Genomic DNA, 26,901 nt, shown 5'->3' on the forward strand with positions numbered 1-26,901 from the left:
TCTTGATGTTGAGGTCAGTTGAGTGGTCAAAAGAGGACCATCTTCTTGTTAAAAGATTCATCTGCTAAAATAGTTAATGCTCACTGCTTAGTCATGGGTGAATATTGACCTGAATGTAACTTTGACTGTTTTGTTAGTACATAGTTTCAGTCAGTAACAGGATGAACATCACTATGTGGAATGGTATGTATGTATGTATGTATTAGGGGTGGGCGATATGGACAAAAATAATATCTCAATTTGTTTTCAGATTTTGACAATAACGATAATTAGACGATATCCTTTAAAAATGTGTTTTTAAAAGTCTGAGTTACTTAATCACTGATGATGATAATGGGCACAATGTTGAATGAAAACCGTTCTTATTTATTTTCTTTAAAATAATTCTTTAAATTTAAGTATTCAAGTAAAAACAATTCAAAGACAAAATACTAATGATATACTAATTGAACTAGTATAGGAACATTGAACTCTGAGTACACATTCAGTTGTTCACCTCTGCTGTAATGTAAATTGTGCAGCATACAAGCAAGATGAAATCATAACGATAAACAAAGGGCTCTGTTCTATAACATATTGCACACAACCATGTCCTTATTGGAAGCAGTCCTGGAGATGAGACAGGGCAGTGTCAGGCCAGGTTCTGATAGTCTTACTTGGCTGTATAGTCCTTCTGACCGGGATTTATGCTGGGATCAGGATTAGTTTATGTGATCTGACTGGCCCAGAGGCCTGTACTACAAAGCAGGATTTGGCGTTAGCGAGCTAACTTCAGGTTCAACCCAGGATTTTCTGTATCACTAAGGTGGATCACTTGTTATTGGGTTCAATCGCCATGGTAACTCATGCTGAACGCCTAACCTGGTCGGGAGCAGAGATCATAGATCAACCGGTGTAAAAGCACCGCCTACTGACCAATCAATACTCGATTGATAAAGGCGTCACTGTTCTTAAAGGAGAGAGAGAGAAAGAGAGAGATGCGCTCATAAAAGTTAAAACATTTAGAGACCGACAACCCCGTTAACATTCCCTGATGGGTATTTTATATATATATATATATATATATATATATATATATATATATATATATATATATATATATATATATATATATATATATTAATGGGAGGGAATTACATGTCGGCTTCTTGAGCCTTGTGTCGCCAATGCGCACATCGGTTTGAATTATGTTTTTATATTTTTTATTTGCTCTCACGATCGCTTCCCACTGCCAGGGTTGCAACTGAAATAATAGGCTAAAGCAACGACAGTTTATGGAAAGCACAAGTGTAATTATGGTCCGATCTTGGTCCTGACTGATGGGGAAGTGATATTGGAGTTGTGATTTAAACATCTACAGTGTCGGCTATTTTCTTTTTTGCCAGCTTTCCTTCATGTTTTAGGAAGCAGTGACTGTATTGCGTTTTTCCCTGTAAAACCGAGTCTGTGTTCTTCATATTTATGCAGAATTATAATTTGCTCTTCTTATATATAACATAAGCGGCTCTGGTAGAAACTTGCGTTTGGTCGTGGTGCGCAAACACCGCCTCTTTTATGTGAACGCGCGCGCCGCTGGATTGGGAAACCCTGAGTTGACTGAACTAGTTGATAACCAGCGTCGTGATACAGCTTATGCGGGACCGCGGTTGTTAGGTTAGGTGAAGCTGGATAACTGAAAGAGATCCAGGACATGTTGATCTTGCTTCGTAGTACAGGCCTCTGGTGAGGGAGAGGAGCAGTTCTGTGTGCTTTCTTGATGTTAGAGTATACATGGTCTAGTGTGTTCTTCCCTCTAGTAGCACAATCTACATGCTGGAAAAAAGCTGGGGAGTACAGACTTTAAGGACGCCTTGTAAAAGTCCCCTCCAGGTGATCGCGCTGCAGTTTGTTCACTATGGTTAGCAGTGAGCCAAACTTGTGCTAATGTTAGCATCAGGGGCTACGTAGACGGCTGTTTTCATAGTAAATAAAATGGCCTGTATATTACCGACAGGGCTCCAGGTCAGGTGAGACGTGCTGGGCAACGATCCTGCGGTTGGTATTCCATTCATTGTGCACAAAAATGCAGTCCTCTGCTCCGCCTCTGGAATTATTTTCTTATCCTGCCGGTAGCTAGCTCGGCGTGCTAGCGCCAACAACAACCTGGAGCGGCTGGTCTGGCTATGTCCTCTGGGATATTATGAGCCGCCTGGAAGGCTCTCGTAACGGCTGTGCTGTATCATAGTCCTGTATTGATTATTTCAGTGTGGCTGTACTTGTATAAATATACACCGACAGGAGAGCTAGCAGCCGCTGCACAATTGCGCGCCGCCATCTTTGTTGACATGAGTGAATGTGTAGCGTTCCAATTGGTTCCAATGCGTATTTTGAAGTGGGTTTTTTTCTAAGTAATTTAAATACTTGATAAGGTCAATTTGCACATCGTTAACACAACAATGACCATATTATTGTAAACGATATATATCGCCCACCCCTAGTATGTATGTATGTATGTATGTATGTTAGGGTGTCACGATTTCCATTTTAAATTGAAAATGTATCGAAATGAGCTTTTGATTTCGACTATCAAAATCAGAGCTCTACGAATCCCATGTATTTTTCTTCTTCTCTCTACACCCCCGCCTACTTGCACACGTCCGAAGAACAAAACAACACACACAGCATAGCTTACCAGCTGGTAGCATGCAGCTAAAGACACAGGGTAACGCTTGCTTAGTGGTAGCCTGCAGCTGGAGATGACTGAAAACAATAGAAAATTCTCCCGCTTCCCTGATGTCACCAGTTTGGCAACATTTTGCTTTCCCTGTGAGTGAGTTATGTAAACAAACAATGAAGGTACAGCTTGTGCACTCCGACGGGACACCATGGTGTCATTCAATTGCGCCAGCCACTAAAAAAACTGAGAAACAAACCGTTGTTGCAATGTAACCTTCTGATATCTAGTGGCTGTTATTGTGGCACTGCCATCCCTGTTAACTGTTAACACACACAATACAGTAACGTGAGCTATTTAAATTAGCTGGATACTTGGTTAAATGGAATTTGCCCTTACCAGTGTATTGCCCTGTGTACTTCTTCCAATCCTCTCCAATCGGTCCCAAAAGTCCCAGTTAGATAGTAAAGTCTGTATATTATAAATAATATTCCGATCCATATTTTCTTCAAACCCTTCCATTTTTAGCGTGTTAAACTTAACTTGCTAACTCAAAGTTAGTCGTTGTTTCCCGAAGCGAACAGAGTTTGAGAACTGCAGCACACAGAGAGCTGAAGGTGAGGAACATCCGGCGCGTGAGCCACGTGCGGATGTCAGGCATTTATCCTGGAAATATACTTCTGTTGATCCAGACTAGTTATCAGGTAACAGGCCTCATTTGTTGTTGGCAGCAAAGCTTTCACATATAAGTGAGGAAAAAAAACAAACTTGCAAAGGTCTTCAAGAGCGCTCAAACTCTTTATTACAGTTTGTTTGCCATCATGAACTTGGTGTTCTGCTGATGGAATTGGGCTTCGTTTGTGTAATGCATTGTGCGACTATTATCTAAATAGCCACTATCTGCAAAGTAGACTAATGTAAGGTCAAAGTCTACTCACTCATGCCACTCAATGAGTGAGAAGCAGAAATTATGATTCAGTGTGGTCTTATTTTTTGTCTTATTTGGACTCAGAGTTGAGGGGAAGACATGTATTCTCTAGTGTAAAGGAATTTGTGTACAAGCCAGGCAGCTGAGAAAGGGGGGAGTCTCAGTGGATTGTTCTTCTCCAGAAAACTAGACCTGCCCCATCCTTGGATGTGTCAAGGAGGATGTGCTCCAACCTGTAAAAGGAATTGAGCTCAGTGAGGACAGAGGTGAGACGGTTCCAAATATGGGCACTGAGTGTGTCAGTAGTTGCGCCCCCCCCCAACACACACACACACACACACACACACACACACACACACACACACACACACACACACACACACACACACACACACACACACACACACACTCAACTCCCCCACACTGCCTCACAAGCAGGAAGGAATTCATCTCCACTCTTGAAGTGGTCACACGACAAAATGAAAGTTCTTGGCCAAACGTCTGTTCAACTTTTCCAAAATGCTGGATAAACGATGCCAGGCAAAGGATGAGTAAGTGCTCGAAGAATGCGGAGGGGTTTTCTTAGTAGAGGAGTTTTAGCTGAAGATGTCTGACTCCATTCAGACAAAGATATTGAGAAGGAATGCTACAGAATAGCTGAAATAGCGATGGCTGTTTCTGTGTTGCTGACTGGTGGAGGCAGAAAGCGCTAGCCTGCAGCAAATGCACGTGTGTGTCTATTTATGTGCTTTAGCAACATGTCCAGACCGATGTGAGAAGAAACAAGCTGAGAACCACAAAAAAGTTAGCAGAGGAATAAGGCAAATGAGGTCTAATAGAGATCTCCTTTTCTAGCACAACCTTAGTCTAAAAGCCTTTTAATTTTTTATTCAGCCCTTACAGTTGTGGGTAGGACAATATAGTCAAAATCAACTCTGAAAGTCTGAACCTCCGAAAGTCCTGTTTGCCCTGTGAATTTGTTCTTTAAATTCCTTGTTATAGGTTATATGTTTTTAACTGTATATAAAAACAGCAGAATCCTCAGAATAATTTGCATATGCGTTTAGATTCCTGTTTGTGTTTTATATTTGAAAAAAGAAGCTGTTTATTTTCGGGTCTGGGCGTTGGGCCACATTAACATTATAGGACAGCTGGAACTGCACTCTGAAAGCTTATCTTGCACCTACTTTTACAGTCTGTGATAGTCGCTAAACATTGACATGAGAAACAAACTTGTTTCATGAAATGTATGTTGTTCAGAAAGGTTGATTTTGTTTTTTGGAGTCATGTGGGCCCGGGTGAACATCACTGACAGCCATTTAGGTGGCCCGAGGGTGGTTTGAGGACAGTGTACTGTCAGATGACCAGGCTAGTGTTAACAAGCTATTGTGTGGACTTTCCATGTCCGAGTCAGCATCAGAGGTCAAGTACTTCATTGACCATCATGACCTTAGTCCAGTGTGTGCAATGAGGCTGCAAAACATTTATTTCAAAGGACAATTCAGTTCTATTCTCTTGCATTATGGTAATAACTAACAAGCAAATTTTCTGATGCCACACTTGATTAACCGTGCAGCCTGGGTTTCATAATATTGTATGCAGTGTATGCATTCCTTTGCAACAGACACTTTCTTTTCTCACTTCTGTCTTCAGTCCAACGTGACTTTCCCACGTGTGTCTGGTGTCACCTATCCAGGTGCTGTGGTAGAAAGGGCAAGTTTCACTCTTCACTTATAAATGACTTCTGTGTATACTGTATGTGTATATACGTATACATATTTCCACAATAACCTATTAAAATCTTATGAGCCCCAGGTTTAATTTTTTCAAATAAAGAGATACACATCTGCAGATAGGATTCTTTTTTTTTTTTATTTGCAGTAAATTGTTTTCTGTTTACCATAAGATACTTTTTTTTTTTACACAATATCAATAGTAATCATGCGTGACTATCATCTGTGGGATGCTGTCTCTATTTGTATTAGGCTGTGACGAGAAGGAGGAAGTGGTTTAATACCTACAGACATTATCAAGTGACGGTTTCTCAGTCCCTGTCTGGTTTTAATGTGACATTTAACTGTAGGGGAAGAAAGAAAATATGTAATGAATCATTGTTTGTTCATATATATATATATATATATATATATATATATATATATATATATATATATATATATATATATATATATATATATATTTTTTTTTATATAATCATTTTTTGTTTTGTTATCAGCGAGAAAGACACTTATTCCTGGAGGCAAGACTGCCTCGAAAAGCCTGAACATCATTAAAAAATGATAGTTAGCTCTTGTGAGGGCGAAAAATATTAGCAGTATTATGAACCACTGGAGGAGAAAGAAGCCTGACGATTTAGCAGGGACAGTGAGCCAGGAATGGACGCAGAGACAAATGGTATTACTTGGTTTCTAGACAACACTGTGTAACTTCAGTGTGTTTTGTCTCAGCCTTAAAGGGTATCTACTGTTTTTTTTTTCAACCTGGAAAGGATCCTGTCAGAGATAGACCTTTAAAACCTCTTTGAGACCTTTTTTTGTTTCACCAGAAAAGTCTCTGAAGTCGCTAGCGCTAAACCCACCAGACTCCATTAAAAAAAAAAAAGCAATACTTTTAACGTGTATAGAGCCAACATATTTTCACATGTATATCGGTAAACTATGTGTTTATTTCAACCAAAACTAGAGTTGTTATGGTTGGAAAAGTGGAAAGATGACCCAAAACGGCTTTCCGTAGTTTTATTTTGTTTCCGTCAACGTTGAATACTAGTGTATTTTACGATACTAAAATTACTGTTTATTTACATGGAGTCTGGTGGGTTTAGCGAACGTGATTTCGCAGATGTTTTTATATTTAAAAAAAAAAAAGGATCTTACTCTACACACAGAAAGGTCTCCCTCCTTTAGAAATCCTTTCCATAATGTCAGACACACAGAATATTAATCTTAGCCTGTCAGTGGCAAAATGAGCACTTTTGTGAAGGTAAGTACAAGCTGGACAATTGCCCCATAACTTACATTATAGCCTGTTTCGCCACTGCCGACTGCAGCGATCTTGGTTAATACTGGACAAATTTCAAATATTGTTGTTCCCATCAGTCACTTAGACACAAAAACTTTAGTTACCCTGATGTTAAGTGTGATATTTGGCTAAGTAAAACTGTCTTATGATACACAGGATGAATGTACTCCTATCCATTTCACTATATGATAGGGGCCTTCTTATCCCTGCACCAAATATAAGTATGAACTGCAGCATTATGTAATATATATCTCTGCATGAATGCCACCGAAGAGACATCTCTTGACAGATCTTGGTTAAATCACTTGAGCCCGAGAGAATGGTGAAGGAACCAGAGGAGAGTGGCAGAGGAGCCTGGTGGGAGGGTCAGGTAAATGGAGGAGGGAAGAGACAGAGCCACTGGGCCTGACTGTACTTGCCAGCACATTTGGGGGAAAAGCTCTGAGAGCACAGCCTTATACAGACATTTCCAAGAGAGCATGTGCCTCGGCCATGCACTGCGGTTTCCTGTTAACCCCTTGCAGACTGAGAAACCACCGAGGGATGAGGAACTCAATGTGGGGCTGTAATGATGACAAGTCAGACTGGGTTCAGTTTATTTTTTATTTTTTTCAAAGTATACCTTCAATTTGGAATATCACTCTGGTGATCTTTGCCTGTGCTTTGTCCTCTGTTGTGAAGTCCTTAGTGTGAGGTATTTGGTGGCTCAGCTAGTGACCTATTTGTGCTTAAGAGAAAACCTATTAAGCTAAGTGACCATTTGACTTGGCTCCACAGTCAGCCACTGTGTCCTCACTAGTAAACTGGTGGTCCTAGTCCGAGGAAGGACAGAAATAGATGGTTTATGACTGTGCCTATCGTGGTTCATTCCAGTACTAAAAGTCAGTCCAGTCAAATCCAGCTGTGGGTTTTCTGCAGCCTGTTACACCCAGTGTACCGGGTCAACACATGGACACACGTGTTGGCGGAATGACAGGTGCGAGAGTGTGCGCGGGTCCTCGTCTTTATGCGCGTGTGCCACACACGCTTTTAGCGTCTCAGCGTCCATAGTTCTATCAATAATGCAGCTGCTTCGTCTCACTCCTGAGCCCTCACTTTCTCTGACATTAAATATGCATCCATTTCCCAGTCCGAAGTCTCTGCCCCCTCCCAATTCCCTTAAGCCCTCTATGCGGGACAGACATCAACAGCATGCTTGATACAGATGAGATCAGAGAACGCTGCAGTATTTATCCATCCAACCCGAGTTAGCTTTAACCTGCTCACAGTGACCGATGGGCATTGAGTGTGGATTTAAGGCCACTGTCAATGTTAAGCCCATTTCCAGAGTGCTTTCTCGCCCTTGTAAAAATCTTTTCTTTATTCGCTTTTGTCAAAATATTTGTGACTTAGTTTTCTAGGTATGTGTAGCTTTTGTTCCCTTCATTTAAGTTCAAATATTAAAACCACATATCCAAGATATTGCAAACAACCTGTAGGGATGTGTACATCCACTTTGACCTTGTCAAAAAAACGTCAAATCGTCAAAAGTAATTGATTTCAGTGTGAGTGTTGTTGTTTTTTTCAATTATTGAACACCCTCTGCATAAGAGCCCAAACAATATTGACATTTGAGTTACAACCATACTATAATGATATATCTGCATAAACGCTTAACATACACAAACATTTCAAGTAGTTTTTTTTTTTTTATAATTTTGACCAAGATACAGTATGTGGTTGGACAATGTACATTGCTATTTGGCGGACAAAGTATGTGATTGGCACGTAGTTCTAAGTTATCTCAAACATATCTCTGCCATTTATTTTTTTTGTATTTTTTTTTTTTTTTTAAAGATAATTTTTTGGGCTTCTCCACCTTTTTAATTTTTGACAGGACACCTAGGTGAGAGAGAGGGGGAAGACATGCAGGAAATCGTCAAAGGTCGGATTCGAACCCTGGATCTTTGCGTCGAGGAATAAACCTCTCAGTACATGTGCGCCTGCTCTACCCACTGACTCAACCCGGCCACACATTTCTGCCATTTCTGACATGGTATTTCTTGTTATTTATCAGTTTAGATAGAGCTGCTATAAGCTAAAATTGGCCATTATACTTTATAGACCTGACCTACTTGGCATAGACTTAAATAACCTCTCTAAAATGCTTGGCTTTCATTCCACATCGCACCTCTATATCTGTATTTATTACACTTTTTATACAGTGGGGAGAACAAGTATTTGACACCCTGCCGATTTTGCAGGTTTTCCTACTTACAAAAGCATGTAGAAGTCTGTATTTTTTATCATAGGTACACTTCAACTGTAAGAGATGGAATCTAAAACAAAAATCCAGAAAATCACATTGTATGATTTTGAAATAATTAATTTGCATTTTATTGCATGACATAAGTATTTCATCACCTACCAACCAGTAAGAATTTCGGCTGTCACAGACCTGTTAGTTTTTCTTTTAAGAAGCCCTCCTGTTCTCCACTCATTACTTGTATTAACTGCACCTGTTTGAACTTGTTACCTGTATAAAAGACACCTGTCCACACACTCAATCAAACAGACTCCAACCTCTCCACAATGGCCAAGACCAGAGAGCTGTGTAAGGACATTGGGGATAAAATTGTAGACCTGCACACGGCTGGGATGGGGTACAGGACAATAGGCAAGCAGCTTGGTGAGAAGGCAACAACTGTTGGCGCAATTATTAGAAAATGGAAGAAGTTCAAGATGACGGTCAATCTCCCTCGGTCTGGGGCACCATGCAAGATCTCACCTCGTGGGGCCTCAATGATCATGAGGAAGGTGAGGGATCAGCCCAGAACTACACGGCAAGACCTGGTCAATGACCTGAAGAGAGCTGGGACCACAGTCTCAAAGAAAACCATTAGTAACACACTACGCCGTCATGGATTTAAAATCCTGCAGCGCACGCAAGGTCCCCCCTGCTCAAGCCAACGCATGTCCAGGCCCGTCTGAAGTTTGCCATTGACCATCTGGATGATCCAGAGGAGGTCATGTGGTCTGATGAGACAAAGGTCATGTGGTCTGATGAGACAAAAATAGAGCTTTTTGGTCTAAACTCCACTCGCCATGTTTGGAGGAAGAAGAAGGATGAGTACAACCCCAAGAACACCATCCCAACCGTGAAGCATGGAGGTGGAAACATCATTCTTTGGGGATGTTTTTCTGCAAAGGGGACAGGACGACTGCACTGTATTGAGGGGAGGATGGATGGGGCCATGTCTCGCGAGATCTTGGCCAACAACCTCCTTTCCTCAGTAAGAGCGTTGAAGATGGGTCGTGACTGGGTCTTCCAGCATGCCATAAGAAGCATCTCAAGGTCCTGGAGTGGCCTAACCAGTCTCCAGACCTGAACCCAATAGAAAATCTTTGGAGGGAGCTGAAAGTCCGTATTGCCCAGCGACAGCCCCGAAACCTGAAGGATCTGGAGAAGGTCTGTATGGAGGAGTGGGCCAAAATCCCTGCTGCAGTGTGTGCAAACCTGGTCAAGAACTACAGGAAATGTATGATCTCTGTAATTGCAAACAAAGGTTTCTGTACCAAATATGAAGTTCTGCTTTTCTGATGTATCAAATACTTATGTTGTGCAGTAAAATGCAAATGAATTACTTAAAATTCATAGAATGTGATTTTCTTGATTTTTGTTTTAGATTCTGTCACTCACAGTTAAAGAGTACCTATGATAAAAATTACAGACTTCTACATGCTTTGTAATTGGGTAAACCTGCAAAATCGGCAGTGTATCAAATACTTGTTCTCCCCACTGTATATTAGAAGTCCTTTCTCTCTCAGCACTTCTCACCTGTCCAAACATTGTCCAAGAATAGATCCCACTTGATTACAAGTTACGACTGATAGTTTAGTAAAGTATTTGTCTGTTTGACCAGTAGAAATGCATACAACCATGACTTTTTTTATTGCCAAAATCTAGGAAACATAAGTGCAGGACATCTGCAAAAATCTCTCTAGCTACAGATTGCCAGAAAGCATACAGGAGAGGAAGTTGCTATGAAAAATTAGACCAACACTGTGGCACAATTATTATAATACTTGTGCCAAGTAACACAATTGCAGGAAGGCGCTTTGAAGTTTATAGAATACACTTTTCTATGATTGACAACAACCCCCGATATGTTGTGAAATGTTAACTACTTTTAGGAAAATATAGGGTGTGTGTGTGTGTCTGTGTGTGTGTGTGTGTGTGTGTGTCTGTGTGTGTGTGTGTGTGTGTGTGTGTGTGTGCGCGTGCGCGCGCACATATTGATTGTTCAGGCTGAGGCAGTCCTTATTAGGCAGTGTTGGCAGCAGGAAGTGGGTTGTGGCTTTTGGTGCTGTGTCACAGGAAGTAACCAATTGTATCACGGGCGGGATAGATGGAGGGAGAGCTGGAAGACATGGATTCTGGGACTAGGGATAGCATAGGGGCACAAATAAGGAGAGGAGGAATGGAAAAAAGTAATTGTCAGTCAGCCACCTTTGTTCCTCTGTGGCTGTGTTCCTCTCTACCTTCTGAACTTGTTCCAATTTCTTTATACCTCAAAATACCTGTGTATGAGGTATTTGAATGGGCCATATTTGTTGTGGTATTCTTTTCTACAATGAACGATTTGATTATCTTTACACAGACACTCTGTAGCCTCTAACATGGCTATCTAAACTTGCATTCCTGAATGCGTTGTAACTTGTGTATATATACTGAACTATAAATAAATGTTTGGTCACTGATCTCATAGCACATGCTTTCTTGAGAAGTGTGTGGAGGTGGAGGTTGATGGAGAGCAGGTGGAAGAGCCTAGAGCCTTTTCTCTTTGGAGGAGCTCGGCACAACTTTGTCAGCCTCTGTTGTTGTCTTGCCTCCCATCTTGTTTGGCATCAAACTAATCTCTTTTCTCCTCTCAAATCAACACGTTGTTGCATATACAAGAGGTAGGTTTAAGGGTACAGGAGGTCCTAATCTTTCAACAATCCAGAGTGTGGTGGTGTTCTCTGTGATAAGGTCGGAAAACTTTCCAGACATTGTATGAATTTCAGTTTTTTAACGTTTTAAGGCTAACCTTTTATAACCTTTTAACCTGTTTTTAAGATGATGAGAAATTGCTTGACATCTGACTGTGCCTTGCAGTTTCTAAATTAACGGACATTATCAAATATGTCCTTTGGTCTGGCTGCCTGGTCCCAGGTCAGACCACTCTGTAATTAAATCCACAGAGTGTCTTAACAAAATGATTTACATAAAACAAATTAGGTACAATTATTGCATCATATTTTAAGTAAATGCAACCTTTTTGCAAACTTTATTGATTTTAATTATGTAAAGCTTGTGTTCAAATGTTTAAATATACTTGCTCCTCAGCCTTATTTCAAATATATCAAGAGATTACAGACCTTTATCAGATCCACCAGAGCAGCTTCCCACTCAAGTCCCACTCAACAGCTTTTTCTATGAAAGGAACAAAGTCCTAGAACTTGCTACCTGACCACTTGACATTTGCTGCAAACTTAACCACAATTTGGTCGCTCTATTAAAAGTGGTTTACCTCACTGTTCTAATCTTAGTTTCATAAAAGCCCTCCTAGTGACGGCTGTTGCAAACCTGCATGAGCTATTAACACTATGATACTTAAATCGGAGTGTTTTCGGTTTTGTCTATGTATACTGCGTCTGTCCCTGTTAAAGTGATGGTTCGGAGTAATTTACCCTAGGGTCCTTTGCACCATGACCTCGAGCCAAACACCCCCCCAGAAGCTTTTTTCACCTGGGTCTAACACTGGGCGAGTTAGCGTAGAGTAGCGTTAGCCGCTGAGTAGCTTAGCGCGGGGCTAATGGACCCACGTTTGTATCTCTTAAATGACCCCACTAATAATGCCTGAAATTATACCAAAGGTCTACACTAGTATATATAGGTTATGCTCTCATAAAACGATGGATTGGAAAGTTTGTAAGTACACCAGAAGTTTATGAACACTTGCCTGCTCTCTTCTGCTCTCTGTTGCTGTTGCTGCTGCTGCTGCTACCTGCAGTTAGACGAGTGCTTAGGGCCGTCTATAAATTACTACACCGAAAAGAGATACAACAAAAATATGTATTAATTTAATGATTAAATAAGGTAATGTCTCCAAACTTACCTCAATTATTACTTGTCTCCTGCTAGTTATATTACAGCACTTACTTTAAAAAAATAAGTTAAATTAAAAAGTATTTTTGTTGCATCTCTTTTCGGTGTTGTAATTTGTAGACGTCCCTAAGCACTCGTCTCACAGCAGCAACAACAACCCCGACAGCAGAAGCCAGCAGGCAAGTGTTATTTACATAAACTTCTGGTGTACTTACAAACTTTCCAATCCATCGTTTTATGAGTGCATAACCTATATATACTAGTGTAGACCTTTGGTATCATTTCGGGCATTATTAGTGGGGTCATTTAAGAGATACAAACGTGGGTCCATTAGCCCCGCGCTAAGCTATTCAGCGGCTAACGCTACTCTACGCTAACTCGCCCAATGTTAGACCCAGGTGAAAAAAGCTTCTGGGGGGGCGTTTGGCTCGAGGTCATGGTGCAAAGGACCCTAGGGTGAATTACTCCGAGTGCAATTATTACAACAAACCCTGTGGGTTCATCTTTGTGGCTATATTTTTTTGCAGTTGCCAGTACTTCCTGCTCTGATGTGCACGCTTTGCTTAAAAGCATCTTTCTCTTCTTCATGGCTACATGTAGGAGATGTCACCTCTCAGTGCCTTAATGCGTACATAAGACAAAACAGTATGAGATTTGTCTCATACGGTTTGGTCTTAAATAAAGCTTGGTTGCCGGTACCTTTTTGAAAGAATAATGCATAAAATCTCACATTTACCAACTGTACCCAAGTGTGATTTTTCACAAGTCCCAAGTGCGATATCAAAACTGAACTCAAATTAATGTTCTTTCTTAATTATAATTGATGTTCTTTTTCTGTCCTGCTCTTTGTCTTCCAGTGAGTCGAGTATTTGCCAGGCTCGGGCCACTGTGATGATCTATGATGATGGCAATAAGAAGTGGCTGCCGGCGGGCGCTGGACCCCAGTCCTTCAGCAGAGTCCAGATCTATCACAACCCTTCCACCAATGCCTTTAGGATAGTGGGACGCAAGATGCAGACGGACCAGCAGGTATATCTGCTAGCTTTGTGTGTGTGTGTGTGTGTGTGTGTGTGTGTGTGTGTGTGTGTGTGTGTGTGTGTGTGTGTGTGTGTGTGTGTGTGTGTGTGTGTGTGTGTGTGTGTGTGTGTGTGTGTGTGTGTGTGTGTGTGTGTGTGTGTGTCTCATGGGTGCCTGTAGTCTCCTGTAAGTACCTAAGGGTGTATGAGTAAGCAAGTGTGAGACAGTCTCTTTGTATATGTGCCCATTCATTCACATTATCACCATTTTTCTGATGCCACACAACTAAGGGACTATATAGAAAACATTTACTCTATATACTATGAAAATTTAATCAGCAATACCTAAGAATGCATCCTTGTCAATTGCTCTGTGGTTTTATTCCTTATTTTAAGTGCCTTCATTTTGTCAATTGTTTAAGTATATATCACAGCCTGAACTGTGTACAGCCAGCTCCATTATTGCACATAACTGATGACCTTTTAAACTATATCACCAGAGTTTACAGCTTCACTGTTTCAGCTTAAAATGACACTACCGGGCGCCCGGATAGCTCAGTTGGCGCCCATATATAGAGGTTTACTACTCGATGCAGCGGGCCTGGGTTTGACTCCGACCTGCGGCCCTTTGCTGCATGTCATTCCCCCTCTCTCTCCCCTTTCATTTCTTCAGCTGTCCTATCAATAAAGGCCTAAAATGCCCCAAAAAATAATCTTTAAAAATAAAAAATAGCCCTCCTCTCTTGGCTTAAAATAACTCACCGTTGTTGGCTACGGCCGCTGAACAGGCTACACGTTGTAAACAGTCGTGGCCCGCTTGCCTGGTCCTCCGGTAACATTACTAATGTGCTTGCTAGCAGTTAGCAGGGTTAGCATGGCGACGTTAGCCAGGACCAGTCGGGATCACTTTACTGGCTGTGTCTGTATTTTTGTGAGTAACCAACTCGGGTACTCTAGCTATATAATTCAATGTGAGTACATGTTGAAATGACATAAAAGGCCCATCCCTTGCAGCGGTGATAAATTAGCCTGAAGCTAATGCTTACCTGTTCAGGAGGAAATTAGTCAACTCGGCCTCCTTTTGGGCTCTAAGCTGTCTCCATCTTTCAAATACATCTCGATATTTTTTTTTTTTTTAGGTCTGGTAGAATTTATGGGTTTACGTTTTTACAGGTATATCTGGCAACCCGGCCTGGCTGTCAAACTGGGCAGTTAATAACAACAACCTGGCCAAAACACAAACAGAAATTCTGTCACTGAACGGAAAGTTCAAAAGAAGAAAATGCTGGCATTAGAATTGTTGTCAGAAAAGATAGTGTTTCAACTTAGCATGTTTTCTTAATATCTGATGATGCATTTGGGTCATTTTTTATGATTTATTACAGTAAATATATTACATATTGGACCTTTTAATGTAAGGAGAGTGAGAGAGGCTGAGGCGCCCTGGATATATTGCTGAAATCTCTTAAAGGAACACGCCAACTTATTGGGAATTTAGCTTATTAACCGTAACCCCCAGAGTTAGACAAATCAATACATACCCTTCTCATCTCCGTGCGTGCTGTAAAGCTGTCTGACGTCTCCAGCGGCATCAGCCCATCACAGAACAGGCAGGTGAATGGTTCCAGAAATCCTACTTCTCCGAATAAGTGATAATAACGCCAACATGCTCCTATTTACATGTTGTGATTTAGAGTCACGGTGTACAAGAACAACGTAACATGAGGACACAGCCATCTTCTAAACCAGAACAACCCGGAACTATATTCTCGGCGGAAGAAATATAGTAATTGGCGTGAGTGATGTGCTGGCAGCAAGCCTGTCTGAGAATATAGTTCCCGGTTGTTTTACGGTTAGAAGATGGCTGTGTCTCATGTTACGTTGTTTTTGTACACGCTGTGACTCTACAAATCACAACATGTAAACAGGAACATGTTGGCGTTATTTTGTCACTTTTGTCACAATTCGGAGCAGTAGGCTAGTTGGAACCAGTTACCTGCAGGATCTGTGCTGGGCTAAGCTAATGCTGGAGCCGTCAGACAGCATTACAGCACGCACGGAGACAAGAAGGGTATGTATCGACTTGTCTTACTCTGGGGGTTACGGTGAATAAGCTAAATTCCCAATAAGTCGGCGTATTCCTTTAACTTGACAGGTCACTTTTGTTCATTTTGTCATGTCAGTAGCCGTAGTTAATGTCTGTGTTTTGTGCTTTGGGAATGAGAGAACATATAAGAACAATCCTGTAATTTTTTGAGAGGAAGCTGGAAAACGATAGCATGCTTACAGATGAGCTTCATGTTTTGATTGTGTACAACTTGCTTTACTAAGCTTGTGTTTTAATTATAATATGGTACTGGTCTGAGTACAACTAATGGCATTTATTAGGGATGGTTAGCATGTAATGAATAAGCTATCAAGACCTATATCCTATATTGTCAGGAGCTTCAGAATATCAAGATCATATTAGTTATATTGCCCAGCCACACAACACAGCACATGTTGGGTTTTGTCCTTATTTTTTATAATTATTGCTTAACCTGGCAGGGAATACACATTAATACATTCAGACCTAAAACTGATTTTTATTTTGTGGAACAAGTATTGTTATTTTTGGGCATGACATTGGCATAGTGAGAAGAGAGACTGCCCTTCGAACCTGAAAATCAACATGCATTTTGAAAAAGAAGAACAAAGGGGGTTTTCTGTCGTTATCACCAGTTTATGACTCACCAGATAAAGGTTGGCAGATTTCAAGTTAATAAGCTGGGTAAACTGCGTTTTGGTGGGTCTATTCTTGACTACGCCCCTGCTATGCTCTTCCTGCTTCCTCTGTGTCTCTCTCCTTCTTTAAACATTTAGGACTCCAAAGTGTTCCCCAGAGACGGGTCTTAAAGTAGATGGTGTTTCCTGAGATAGTTAGCTCGTTCAACCATTTCCTGTGACAGTTTAGGAAGAAGCCTGATACCCAATAAGGACTCTATATTTGTGTCTGATGGAGACATGCAACTTGGTTTAGGATGGTGCTGGATGAGAGAACATAGGAGCTAATAATAGAGAATATAGAGTGGCTATATTTCCTCTCTACATTCATGTTTCCTCCTGTTCTTTCTCTGACTGTCTTTATGCAGTCTTTTATATAACTTTTAGTTGTTTTACACTTGTCCTTTCAATTTTTTGTGTGTGTCCCAGTCTGATTGTATAATTAAGTGGCATTGAAAGTTGAACTGTTGTATTAAGGTTTTTCTACAGGCATTCAGGCCTTTTGAACATTCTGCTTTGTTTCACTTAAAAAAAGATATAAGAGCTTGCCCTTTCATCCTCATTTTTAATGTGTTCCTGGTCATATCCTCGGTCTGTCCCTCCTGTCTTTCTTACCTTTTGATAGGATGGTGGAGAGTGTACGAATGCCACTGGTCTGCAGTAGCAGCTGAACTTGCTACCCTCTGTTTTCAGTGCATGTTGCTCGCTATGATATTCACCCTGACAGGGTCTCCTCTCCTCCTCTCTGCTCTGTGGAATCCAAAGGCTGTTAAACAAATAGTGAAATGGTGCGTCAGCACTTTCAGGCAACACTCAAACCCAGAAAATTTTTTTTCCCCTCCTGGTATATAGGCTTCACGCCACCTGCTGGGTGGAATATAAACCAGTATAATACCACAAAAAGAAAGTGTACACTATAATTTTAAGCATAAGAAGGGTTTTTTAAACAGTTTTACAGCTCCCAGAAACTAACCTTTTATTTTTTGACACCATTTGTTTGAATATGGGCAGAAAGCCACAAAAGTAATAATTTAGCTCACCATTTGCTACCAAAAGGATCCTTGTATTGATCATCTGTCCTCTTCCCTCCACAGGTGGTTATAAACTGTCCAATTGTTAGAGGTCTCAAGTATAACCAGGCCACACCCAATTTCCACCAGTGGCGGGATGCCCGGCAGGTGTGGGGGCTCAACTTTGGAAGCAAGGAGGATGCTACTCTATTTGCCAATGGCATGGCTCACGCTCTGGAGGTGATCACCTCCATGTCAGACGCAGGTAAATGAGTTGTCACTAGATTCCCAATTCCATCAGCATCTACTAGCTACTTGATATTCAACCTTATCCTCTCCTAAGAACTTTTGGGATAAATTGATATTCAACATTTTCATGTTGTTGGGATTACTCACAAACAGATGTGATCCCATGTTTGTGTTTTGTGTTATGTTGTCAAAACATCTTATGCCTAAACCTGTTGATATTCTGCCATAATCCACGTCTCAGCTATTGAAAACTTATTCCAATGTTTTCAGCAGAATTTACACTCGTTTTCTTTGTGCAAAAAATGTGACTATAAATGGTATGGTTTTTTTCCCCATAGTTTATCAGTTTTATTATAAGCCTTTATTTCTGTTTACACCAGCTAACTATTAAGATTCATCTGAAACTTTGCGTATCTTGTGCTGTTGAACCAACAAAATAGAAGAAATGCTGCTTTGTAAGTCCTCTAGTACAGTGTAGCAAACATTGACTTGCAATTAAAGACTACAAATGCCTTAAAGGTACACCATCCTTTTTGGTCCCTCTGTCACATCATGGCTGTCTACACGGTCCTCAGACTTTGCACACTCAACTGTATGTGTAGAAAAGGTGTGTACACCAATAAAAGCACATAAAAGCAAACAGTTGGATACAATTCAAAGAGTGTCATAAAATACAAATAATAAGTTGTTCAAGAGCGTTCAAAACCATTCACAACAATGTCTTATTGATGTTCTATAATCTTTTTCATTTATATTAAGAATGTTTTCTGTGTTGTATTTTGGCAGGCTATGCAACCCTACCCCGCCCAGTGTCAAATGGACCTACTCCAGAAGAGCTTGAACAACAACGAAGGTACCTTCAGGCTACTATGGAACCCACATTTATTTCACTGTGCTAATTTTAATAAACCGCTGGCCAAATTCTATTGGGAATCCTGTTGCATGTCCTCTGGTTGTGATTCAGCAACAACAACAACAAAAAAATAATAAGGAAATGTATCCAGCTGATTGCCAGGTTTCTTCTGGGTCTGCAGGCTGGATTCAGCACAAGAGTTCCGCAGCAATGTCAGTATTTCTTTAAAAAGTAGATTTATTTTGGAAGCAAATTTACTATGTAGACAAGTTGGCTCTTCTGTGGGGCCATGTGAAGTTTGTTTCTAACCAAAGCAAAATATCCTCTTGGTTTAGTTGCATAACAATCAATAGCAAGTCAAGCTGCCTTGGCTTTGCGGTAGTCTTATTGGCATGGGTTTGCACACAAGCATATGTAAAGGATTTGATGGCATTAGCCTGACAGTGCTAAACCCTCCGTTAGCCCCTGTAGGTTTAAGGTTAAAAAAACAGCATGGTGGACACCTCTCACATCAACTCCACCTCTCTCTATCCATCGATCTGTTTCTCTCGCTAGACTTGTGGTGACACCATGCAAGCCTAGGTATTAACCTTCTAATCTCATTTAGACTTAAAAGAAATATGTTGCACACTAGGGGAGGCTTTGTTATTGGCTTGACGGACTGTCTGTCAAGTTTCTAGCTGTCCCAGTGGCTGATGGCATACTGTAGCTTAGGGATTCTTTTAAAACCTTTGAAATCCAGCATGGATGCAGGTGTTGGTGGATATAATTTGCATTAATGCTTTTAGGTCTGAACATAGATTCAGAGTATTAAACTGAAATCAAATGGTAGTGAAAAATAACAATAATCTGAAAAACGTATATGGACGTCATCTCCCTTCCCCCTTTCCTGGGCACTTTGCCAAAGTGGATCAGCTGTGCTGTACAGTGACTCTCCCTTTGTGTGCTTGTGTGTGGACCTGTGCATTTTTGAGTGGGTGTACATGTACATTGTACGTGTGCTGTTCTGTATACAGCTGTTGTGAGTGGCAGATGTGATGAGGGAGAGGGGGCAGTAGTTAAATGTGGCAGCTTGAATTAGGCCACTGTGTCCAGCTGTGGACTTCTCAGTGGTAGGCTAATGAGAAGCTATGAAATCCACTTCTCATTCTTTTACCAAAGCTGGTATATTGAATACAAATGCTGATTATAGCTCTCTATACCAAATACTAGAATTAGACATACTTGTTCTACCATGTGTGTTGCATAAATAATCAAATAGTCTGTAGGACATTTACACATTAACTGGGAATGGCTGAAAGCTGGCACTGCCCATCATGCCTCATTTGCTCTCCTAATCTCTGCTTTATCTCATGGTTAGCCTGTCTAATCTTAACACCCAAGTTAAATAATAATAATAACTTTCTGCTTCATTTATTTGTCCTGTTCATCCACAGATTTATTTTGAGCATGTTTACATATATTTGTCGCTGACAGATGTGTTTGTTTGTTTGTACATAGGTTGGAGCAGCAGAAGCTGGAACAGCAGGAACGGGAGCGACAGGAGAGAGAGAGACAGGAGCTGGAGCGGCAAGAAAGAGAGAGACAGGAGAGAGAAAGACAAACTGCGGCAGGTCAGGAAACACCTGGGCTGGTCAACATAACTTCACTTAACTATAATACTGTCCAGTCTTGGTTCCTCATATTTTACGTAGTCTTTTTCTTTGTCTTTTTATCTTAAAGGAGCAAAATATAATACTGACAGCTAGCGTTTAAAATGGCTACTGCAGTCCAAATTCAAAATACTGGAGAGAGTCCTAGCCCCTCTTTCCCAGGCTTACGCGGGTTGCAGGGTTGAGAAAGTTTTTTTTATTGTATGTCTACTGCAATCACATGGGAAAAGTAACTACATTTACATACTGTGAATCTTTTTTTTAAAATCGAGAATCGTTTTTGAATTGAATCGTGAGCCTAAAAATCGATATTGAATTGAATCGTGACATTTTCTGAATCGCGCACCCCTAATGCTAACCTGTTCAGTAGGAAATTAGCCATCTCGGCATCCAACTTAAAGTCCTTTTGGGCTCTAAGTGGTCTCCATCTTTCAAATGCATCTCCAATATTTACCACGTCTTGGTCATGCGACAGCTTAGAAAGATGCTTAGGTTTTTTTTAGGTCTGGAAGAATCTATCTCTGTTGATCTGTTGGTTGTTCGTTTGGTTGCTGTTTCCATGGCTGCAGCACGCTGTGTTTGGGTTTCATATCTGGCAACCCAGCCAAGGTGTTAAAATGGGAAGTGGACAACACCACAGACCAAAACAAAAACGGACGTGTTGGACCATAATGGAAATTTCAAAGGAGAACATACTGGCTTTAGCATTGTTGTCAGAGAAGGAAGTATTTCAACTTAGCATGTTCCTTAATATCTGAGGACATATCCGGGGTCATTTTATGATTTTAATAAAGTAAATATATTACATAGACCTTCTTTAAGTGAACACAGTGTTCACCATTTCTGCGACAGCAGTGATGTTATAGACCTTTTGCATACTGTGTGAGACAAGTCTAATTATATCTTGGTCACAATTCTTTGTCAGACTGAATGATACCAATTTTGAAGCAATTCAGATATGATGAAAGTATAGTTATTCAAAGTGCCGTGAAGTCAATTTAAAAAAAGCTTTAATGGATTTTAACTTTATTAAATGTTGCTTTGCCCAGTGTATTCTGCATAATTTCCTGAAATTGGTGTGTAGATATGGGTTGTAGAAGCAGCATTATGACAATTTGGTCCTGAATTTCTGAGTTATCACAATTTTGACACAGGCCGTCTTTTGGGCTCAAAGCTCTCAATCGGCCAGCTTACATTATGATTTAGTATCACTGTTTTGGTAGAGCCAACGATATCACAACGTTTCTCACAAGATTGTCACAAGAACTGTCTGGGACCTTTACTTGCATGACAGTGCCAGTATCACAGTGTCATTGGCAAATTGTTAATGCTAAATAGTTTGGGAATGATTACTGATGGTCCCTCTCTGTTTTTTTAGTTTCTATTCCTCCAGCTCCACCGTTGGCCCCTGGAGGCCCCCCTCCTCCACCGGGCCCTCCTCCACCCCCTGGCCCTCCTCCAGGTGTTGGCATCCCTCACCCGCCGGCACCACCTTCCTCAGGACCCCCGCCGGCCCCGCCCCTGCCCCCTCCAGGAGGAGGAGGAGGAGGAGGAGGAGGAGGAGGAGGAGGAGGAGGAGGAGGAGGAGAAGGAGGAGGCAATGGTGGTGGTGCTGGAGGAGGAGGAGGAAGTAGCAATGGTGGTGGAGGAGGAGGAGGAGGAGGTGGTGGGGGAGGTGGCTTGGCGGCTGCCATAGCAGGAGCTAAACTCCGCAGAGTATCCAAGGTTAGTACATAAGAAAACAGTTTTATTGTATATACTATACTAGTGAACATTTGACAGTCCTGTTACTTTGTAGCTGTTATTGAAGGCAAGGTAACCTCAACTATAGTTGAATCCATTATGTGCCTCTCTAATAATACAAATGGCATTCTGCTGCTGTATTGATCCAATCTTAGAGTTGTTCCTGCTTGCATAGCTTTGATACATGCATCCATCGGTGTTTTTTGAGTCATCATGCCTACACAATGTCTGCTGAACTCTTCTGTATCTTTTTGCCATTTGCTGCCCTCAGCAGGAGGACGGAGCCCCTGCACCTCCAATAGGCAGAGCTGACTCCAGCCGCAACAGCGGAGGAGGAGGAGCAGGAGGAGGAGGAGGCGGGGGAGGTGGTTTGATGGGTGAAATGAGTGCCATCTTGGCGCGAAGGTGTGTGACATCACAAGTTTGAAGTCAGATAAAATATGCAATGGTTTTCTATAAAGTCATTTTTATTTTCATGTATGCCCTTTCTCCTTTTGACATATCATATTTAAAGTGCCGTATATATTGTGTAACTCTGTGAAAATCCCTAGTCTATTAAGGTGTGCATGGTAAAACTTAAAGTGATTCCTTTTTGCATCAGGAGAAAAGCTGCAAACACAGGAGAGAAGCCACCTGTGAAGCCACCAGATAATGTAAGCGTCTGCTTTTTATCACAACATTTTTTTTTTTTCTTTAATGCTGCAAAGAATATGAAACAAATGTTTTTTTTTTTATTTGGCTCAACACTGTAGGTGAGGGATAGTTCTAAAATAGAAGCAGGTTGATGATGACTCACGCTTAACACAAGGTTTCGGTCTTTTCTATACAGGATGATTCAGAGCCTCAAGGTCAAAGCGGTGAGAACTGAACACTTCTATCTGTTGCATGCCAACTACATTCGGAGATTAATTTGACGTAATATACCAAGTGAATGTCATCAACTCATGTTTTAAATATATATATTTTCCTTCTCAGACACCCTGAGAAGACCTTGGGAGAAATCGTCTATGACCAGGTAATCCAGGATTCAGTTATTTCCATGCTGCCATAGCCAGTAAATCTGTTACCGCCCCCTCCCCCCAGGTGTTTGGTGTCTCATGTTTGAACTCACCCAAAGAGTAGTTCTCCATCAGTGGGAGTGTGGTGGTATGAACATGTGTGCGTCTTGGTTTGCCTGTGGACAAGAGTGATTTTGTGTGTGAATGTCTTCCATTTCCATTCTAAGAGGAGGGTGTGTGTGTCTCACTAACAGGAATAACTCCATCACCAAGAGCATGGACTCCACCCCCTCATTGTCCCAAGGTCCCAGGTATACATGCTGCCCTGTTCACTCACAACCTTAGTTCCCCTTGCTTTTCTTTTCTCTTCAGGTTAGCGCAGCACCAGTGCAACCTACGTTTTGGGGTAGTGTATTGATAGCACCATCTAATGGATCAGAGAATGGCATGCACTCAAGGGACTTGTAGGTGTACAAGCCAAGTGTGTTACCTCTGAAAACTGAATAATGAGATGGAAGTGTGACCGTGTGATTAAAGCTTATTTTTACATGTAATTTCTGAGCGTTGGGGTCGATGCTGTCCTCTTTAGGTTAACGTAAAGGACAAATCTGGCGCAAAATGAACCTAGCGGTTAATAACACGTGTCCGAGTTTGACCGTGGTCTGGGATTTGTTTTCATGCTAATCGAATGTGACCAGTTGTATCGCAAACCGCTAATTACCTTGTAACGCTAGTTGTTGGGGCACGGCTAAAGTAAAAAGAAATTGCTATTTCTATACCACTAACAAGGCTCAAAATAGCACCACACTTCCACGGTAACATAATGAGGGTCCCTACATATAAACTGAAGCATTGAGAACTTTGTAAGTGTACAGACAGTTTATTAAAAAGATAGTTTAGAAAGACAGTGCCGTTCACACATACAGGCGCTCCCCATCTTGGGTAAATAGTCCGACCAGTCGAACGACGAACACCGTGCATATATTTTAATAAACCGATATAATTCATGCATTTCCATGTTTGTTTGTTTGTTTGTTTAGGATCCTCATTAGCTCCTGCATTGCAGGTGCTATTCTTCCTGAGGTCCTTACAACTCAATTGTAAATGTGGCAATGCAATAATACATACACAAAATATACACAAATGAAAAATAAAAATTTTAAAACAAAAACTAAACACACTATAATTTCTTGACAAAATACACACACATAAGACAAGGACAGACACATAGCTCCACCAGTGCAGTTATCGAGCATTCCTTACTTTTAGGTTGAACAACTTTTTTTTTTGTGAGACACATCTCACAATTGAACAAACATACATATATTTTGTTAAACCTCAACCAGTGTTGTTTCTTTGTCTACTCAACTTCTTTAGACAATAGATATGTTTTAACTAAACTTTTAAATCTCCTCTTACTGCTTTCTTGTGTTATTTTATTCAGGTAACACATTGCATTCTTGCATTGCTCTATACATGACCATACGTTTAACCGTATTAGTCTTTGCTTTTGGTAAAGTAAAATTACCTCTTGTGGCATGTCTAGTCGCATAGTCATATATATATCTAAACTGAAAGGTAATTTATTATACAAAATAGATGGTTTCTTTGTAACAAGGATATTCCTAAAAAAAAAACACATAATGAATAAAATAATCTATTTCTTACAAATAACCAACCTAAACATTTGTGCATTGTAACAACATTTGTCCGATATCCACACCTAAGCGCTACACGCGCGGCTCTATTTTGAACCATTTGCAATTTTAGTTATTTTTTTCTTGAGTTGCATTAGAACATACCACTGAACAATAGTCAATATTAGACAATATTAAAGCTTTAGCTACTACTTTGATTGAGCTTTGTGACAAATATGGTGCACATCTTTTAACAACAGAAACACCACTTCCCATCTTAACAACCATGTTATTTATATGTTTAGTTCATGATAATTTGCTGTCTAAATTAACTCCTAAAAGTTTGGTCTCATGGACCTGTTCAACAGATACATCATTTATGCAAAGCTTCAACTCTGGTTGATTATGAAGAGTATAATGTGTACCGAACATCATGCTTTTTGTCTTTGAAATATTAATAACTAGCTTATTTTTCTTTATCCATTCAACCACCGATTGCAGCTCTTGTGATAGGATAGTGTTTAACTCATGAAATGTAGATGAAGACATATAAATAGTTGAATCATCTGCATACATCGATATACTGACCTTATTTAAAACAAGTGATAAATCATTTGTAAAGATATTGTATAACCATGGCCCAAGACAACTCCCCTGGGGAACATCACAGCTAACTGCTCCAACTTCCGAGTAGCTACCATTAAAAAAGACTAGTTGTTGCCTGTTTGTTAAATAACTCTTCATCCATAACATTGCTGACTGAGAGAAACCATAACATTCAAGTTTTTTCAATAATAAATTATGATCAAGGATATCAAATGCTGCTGTAAAATCAAGCATAATAGCACCTACTAATTTCTTTTGTTCAATATCTCTCAGCCAGTCATCAGTCATATGAGTTAGAGCGGTAATTACATTTCACAAATGTAATTACTATCTACCCATTGGGAAACCACGGACCATGGGAGATTTCAAGTGACAGTTCAGCTCACGCTGCACGGCGTTCGTCGTTCGACTGGTTGTGACCGTTTTCCCAAGATGGCGCCCGCCTGTATACGTACATATGGTAATTAGCGGTTTGCGATGAAACTGGTCACATTCGATTTGCATGAAAACATATCCCAGAGAACGGTCAAACTCAGACACGTGTTATTAACCCCTAGGTTCGTTTTGCGCCGGATTTGTCCTTTAACATCTGCTTTATATTGGTGGCCTTCATTTCTGAATTATTGTCCTCCTCAAGGTTGATATCAGTTCAGAAAGTTTATGATCTTATGGCGTTTTTCTATTACATGGTACCTGCTCGACTCGCCTCGACTCTACTTGTCTTTTTTCCATTATGAAAAAAAAGTACCTGGTACCTACCAACAAATATTTTTTTAGTATCACCTCCGTCCAGTTTCCAAGCAAGCTGAGGCGATACCAAAAGGTGACGTGAAAACCTGCAGACTACTGATTGGTCAGAGAGAATCGTCATCGTCAATCATCATGGCTAGGCAGACAGGGGTGTCCTGAACAAAACTGCCATTTTTAAATAGTTTATATTTTTTATATATATATATATATATATATATTTATTATTATTATTATTTTTTTTTTTTTTTAAGATTTTTTTTTTTAACAGCCACATGCCGAGAATCAAAAACACAGAACGTTTTTCATATTGTTCATGACCATGAGGCAGAACTAAATCTACAATGGAAAATGGAGGACGGGGCACCGCGGTCGAGCTGAGCAGAGCTGGTACTAGCAGTGGGTAAGCGGCATTAGATGGGTTAACCCTCATTGCATCTTTGGGTGTGTGGACATTTCTGTAACTTTTGTATTCACTATTGCTTCATCCCTCTGGTTGTGTGGTCGATTGACAGTTGGCCTGTCGACACAGTGCCGTGGACCTTTTTTTTTGGTGCTGAAATACAAACCTAAATATTTCTGTCTGTATTTGTCGGTTTCTTGTCTTCTCACAGGCCAAAGCTTGCAGGCAACAACAGCAATGATGCAGGTGGAATGGACGACTCGGATTTAGAGAAAATGAAACAGGTGAATTTCTCATCAGCCCAGCAACATCACTTCTTAACCAAAAGAGCTGAACCCGAATGCGTGAGATTACATGCACTTACATCCGGCTTTCTCCAGTTAGCTGATTTTGTAAACCTCTAATTGCGCAGTCACTCTCCTCTAACACAGACAATGCAGTGTTGTCTATCACAATACAGTTAAAATAAGAATGACA

General features: G+C 40.6%; 1 protein-coding gene and 1 long non-coding RNA gene across 2 annotated transcripts in view; one reads left to right on the plus strand and one right to left on the minus strand.

Moving 5' to 3' along the window:
• Positions 1–26,901, plus strand: part of vaspb (vasodilator stimulated phosphoprotein b) — a 36,742-nt gene that overhangs the window by 8,050 nt on the left and 1,791 nt on the right. Inside the window, exons 2-13 of the mRNA XM_039782081.1 lie at positions 13,605–13,776; positions 17,621–17,801; positions 18,572–18,638; positions 20,139–20,251; positions 21,669–21,893; positions 21,966–22,015; positions 22,305–22,438; positions 22,635–22,686; positions 22,863–22,890; positions 23,009–23,048; positions 23,286–23,342; positions 26,636–26,708. Of these exons, the coding sequence (XP_039638015.1) occupies positions 13,605–13,776; positions 17,621–17,801; positions 18,572–18,638; positions 20,139–20,251; positions 21,669–21,893; positions 21,966–22,015; positions 22,305–22,438; positions 22,635–22,686; positions 22,863–22,890; positions 23,009–23,048; positions 23,286–23,342; positions 26,636–26,708 (1,192 nt within the window). The remainder of the gene's footprint in view (positions 1–13,604; positions 13,777–17,620; positions 17,802–18,571; positions 18,639–20,138; positions 20,252–21,668; positions 21,894–21,965; positions 22,016–22,304; positions 22,439–22,634; positions 22,687–22,862; positions 22,891–23,008; positions 23,049–23,285; positions 23,343–26,635; positions 26,709–26,901) is intronic.
• On the minus strand, positions 1,864–19,644 carry LOC120546850. The gene is made up of 3 exons (XR_005636957.1): positions 19,635–19,644; positions 12,111–12,112; positions 1,864–1,951 (listed from the first exon to the last, which is right to left on the minus strand). It is a non-coding gene; the product is annotated as an uncharacterized LOC120546850 (long non-coding RNA).

This window comes from Perca fluviatilis, chromosome 2 (assembly GCF_010015445.1).
Source record: "Perca fluviatilis chromosome 2, GENO_Pfluv_1.0, whole genome shotgun sequence".
NCBI lineage: Eukaryota > Metazoa > Chordata > Actinopteri > Perciformes > Percidae > Perca > Perca fluviatilis.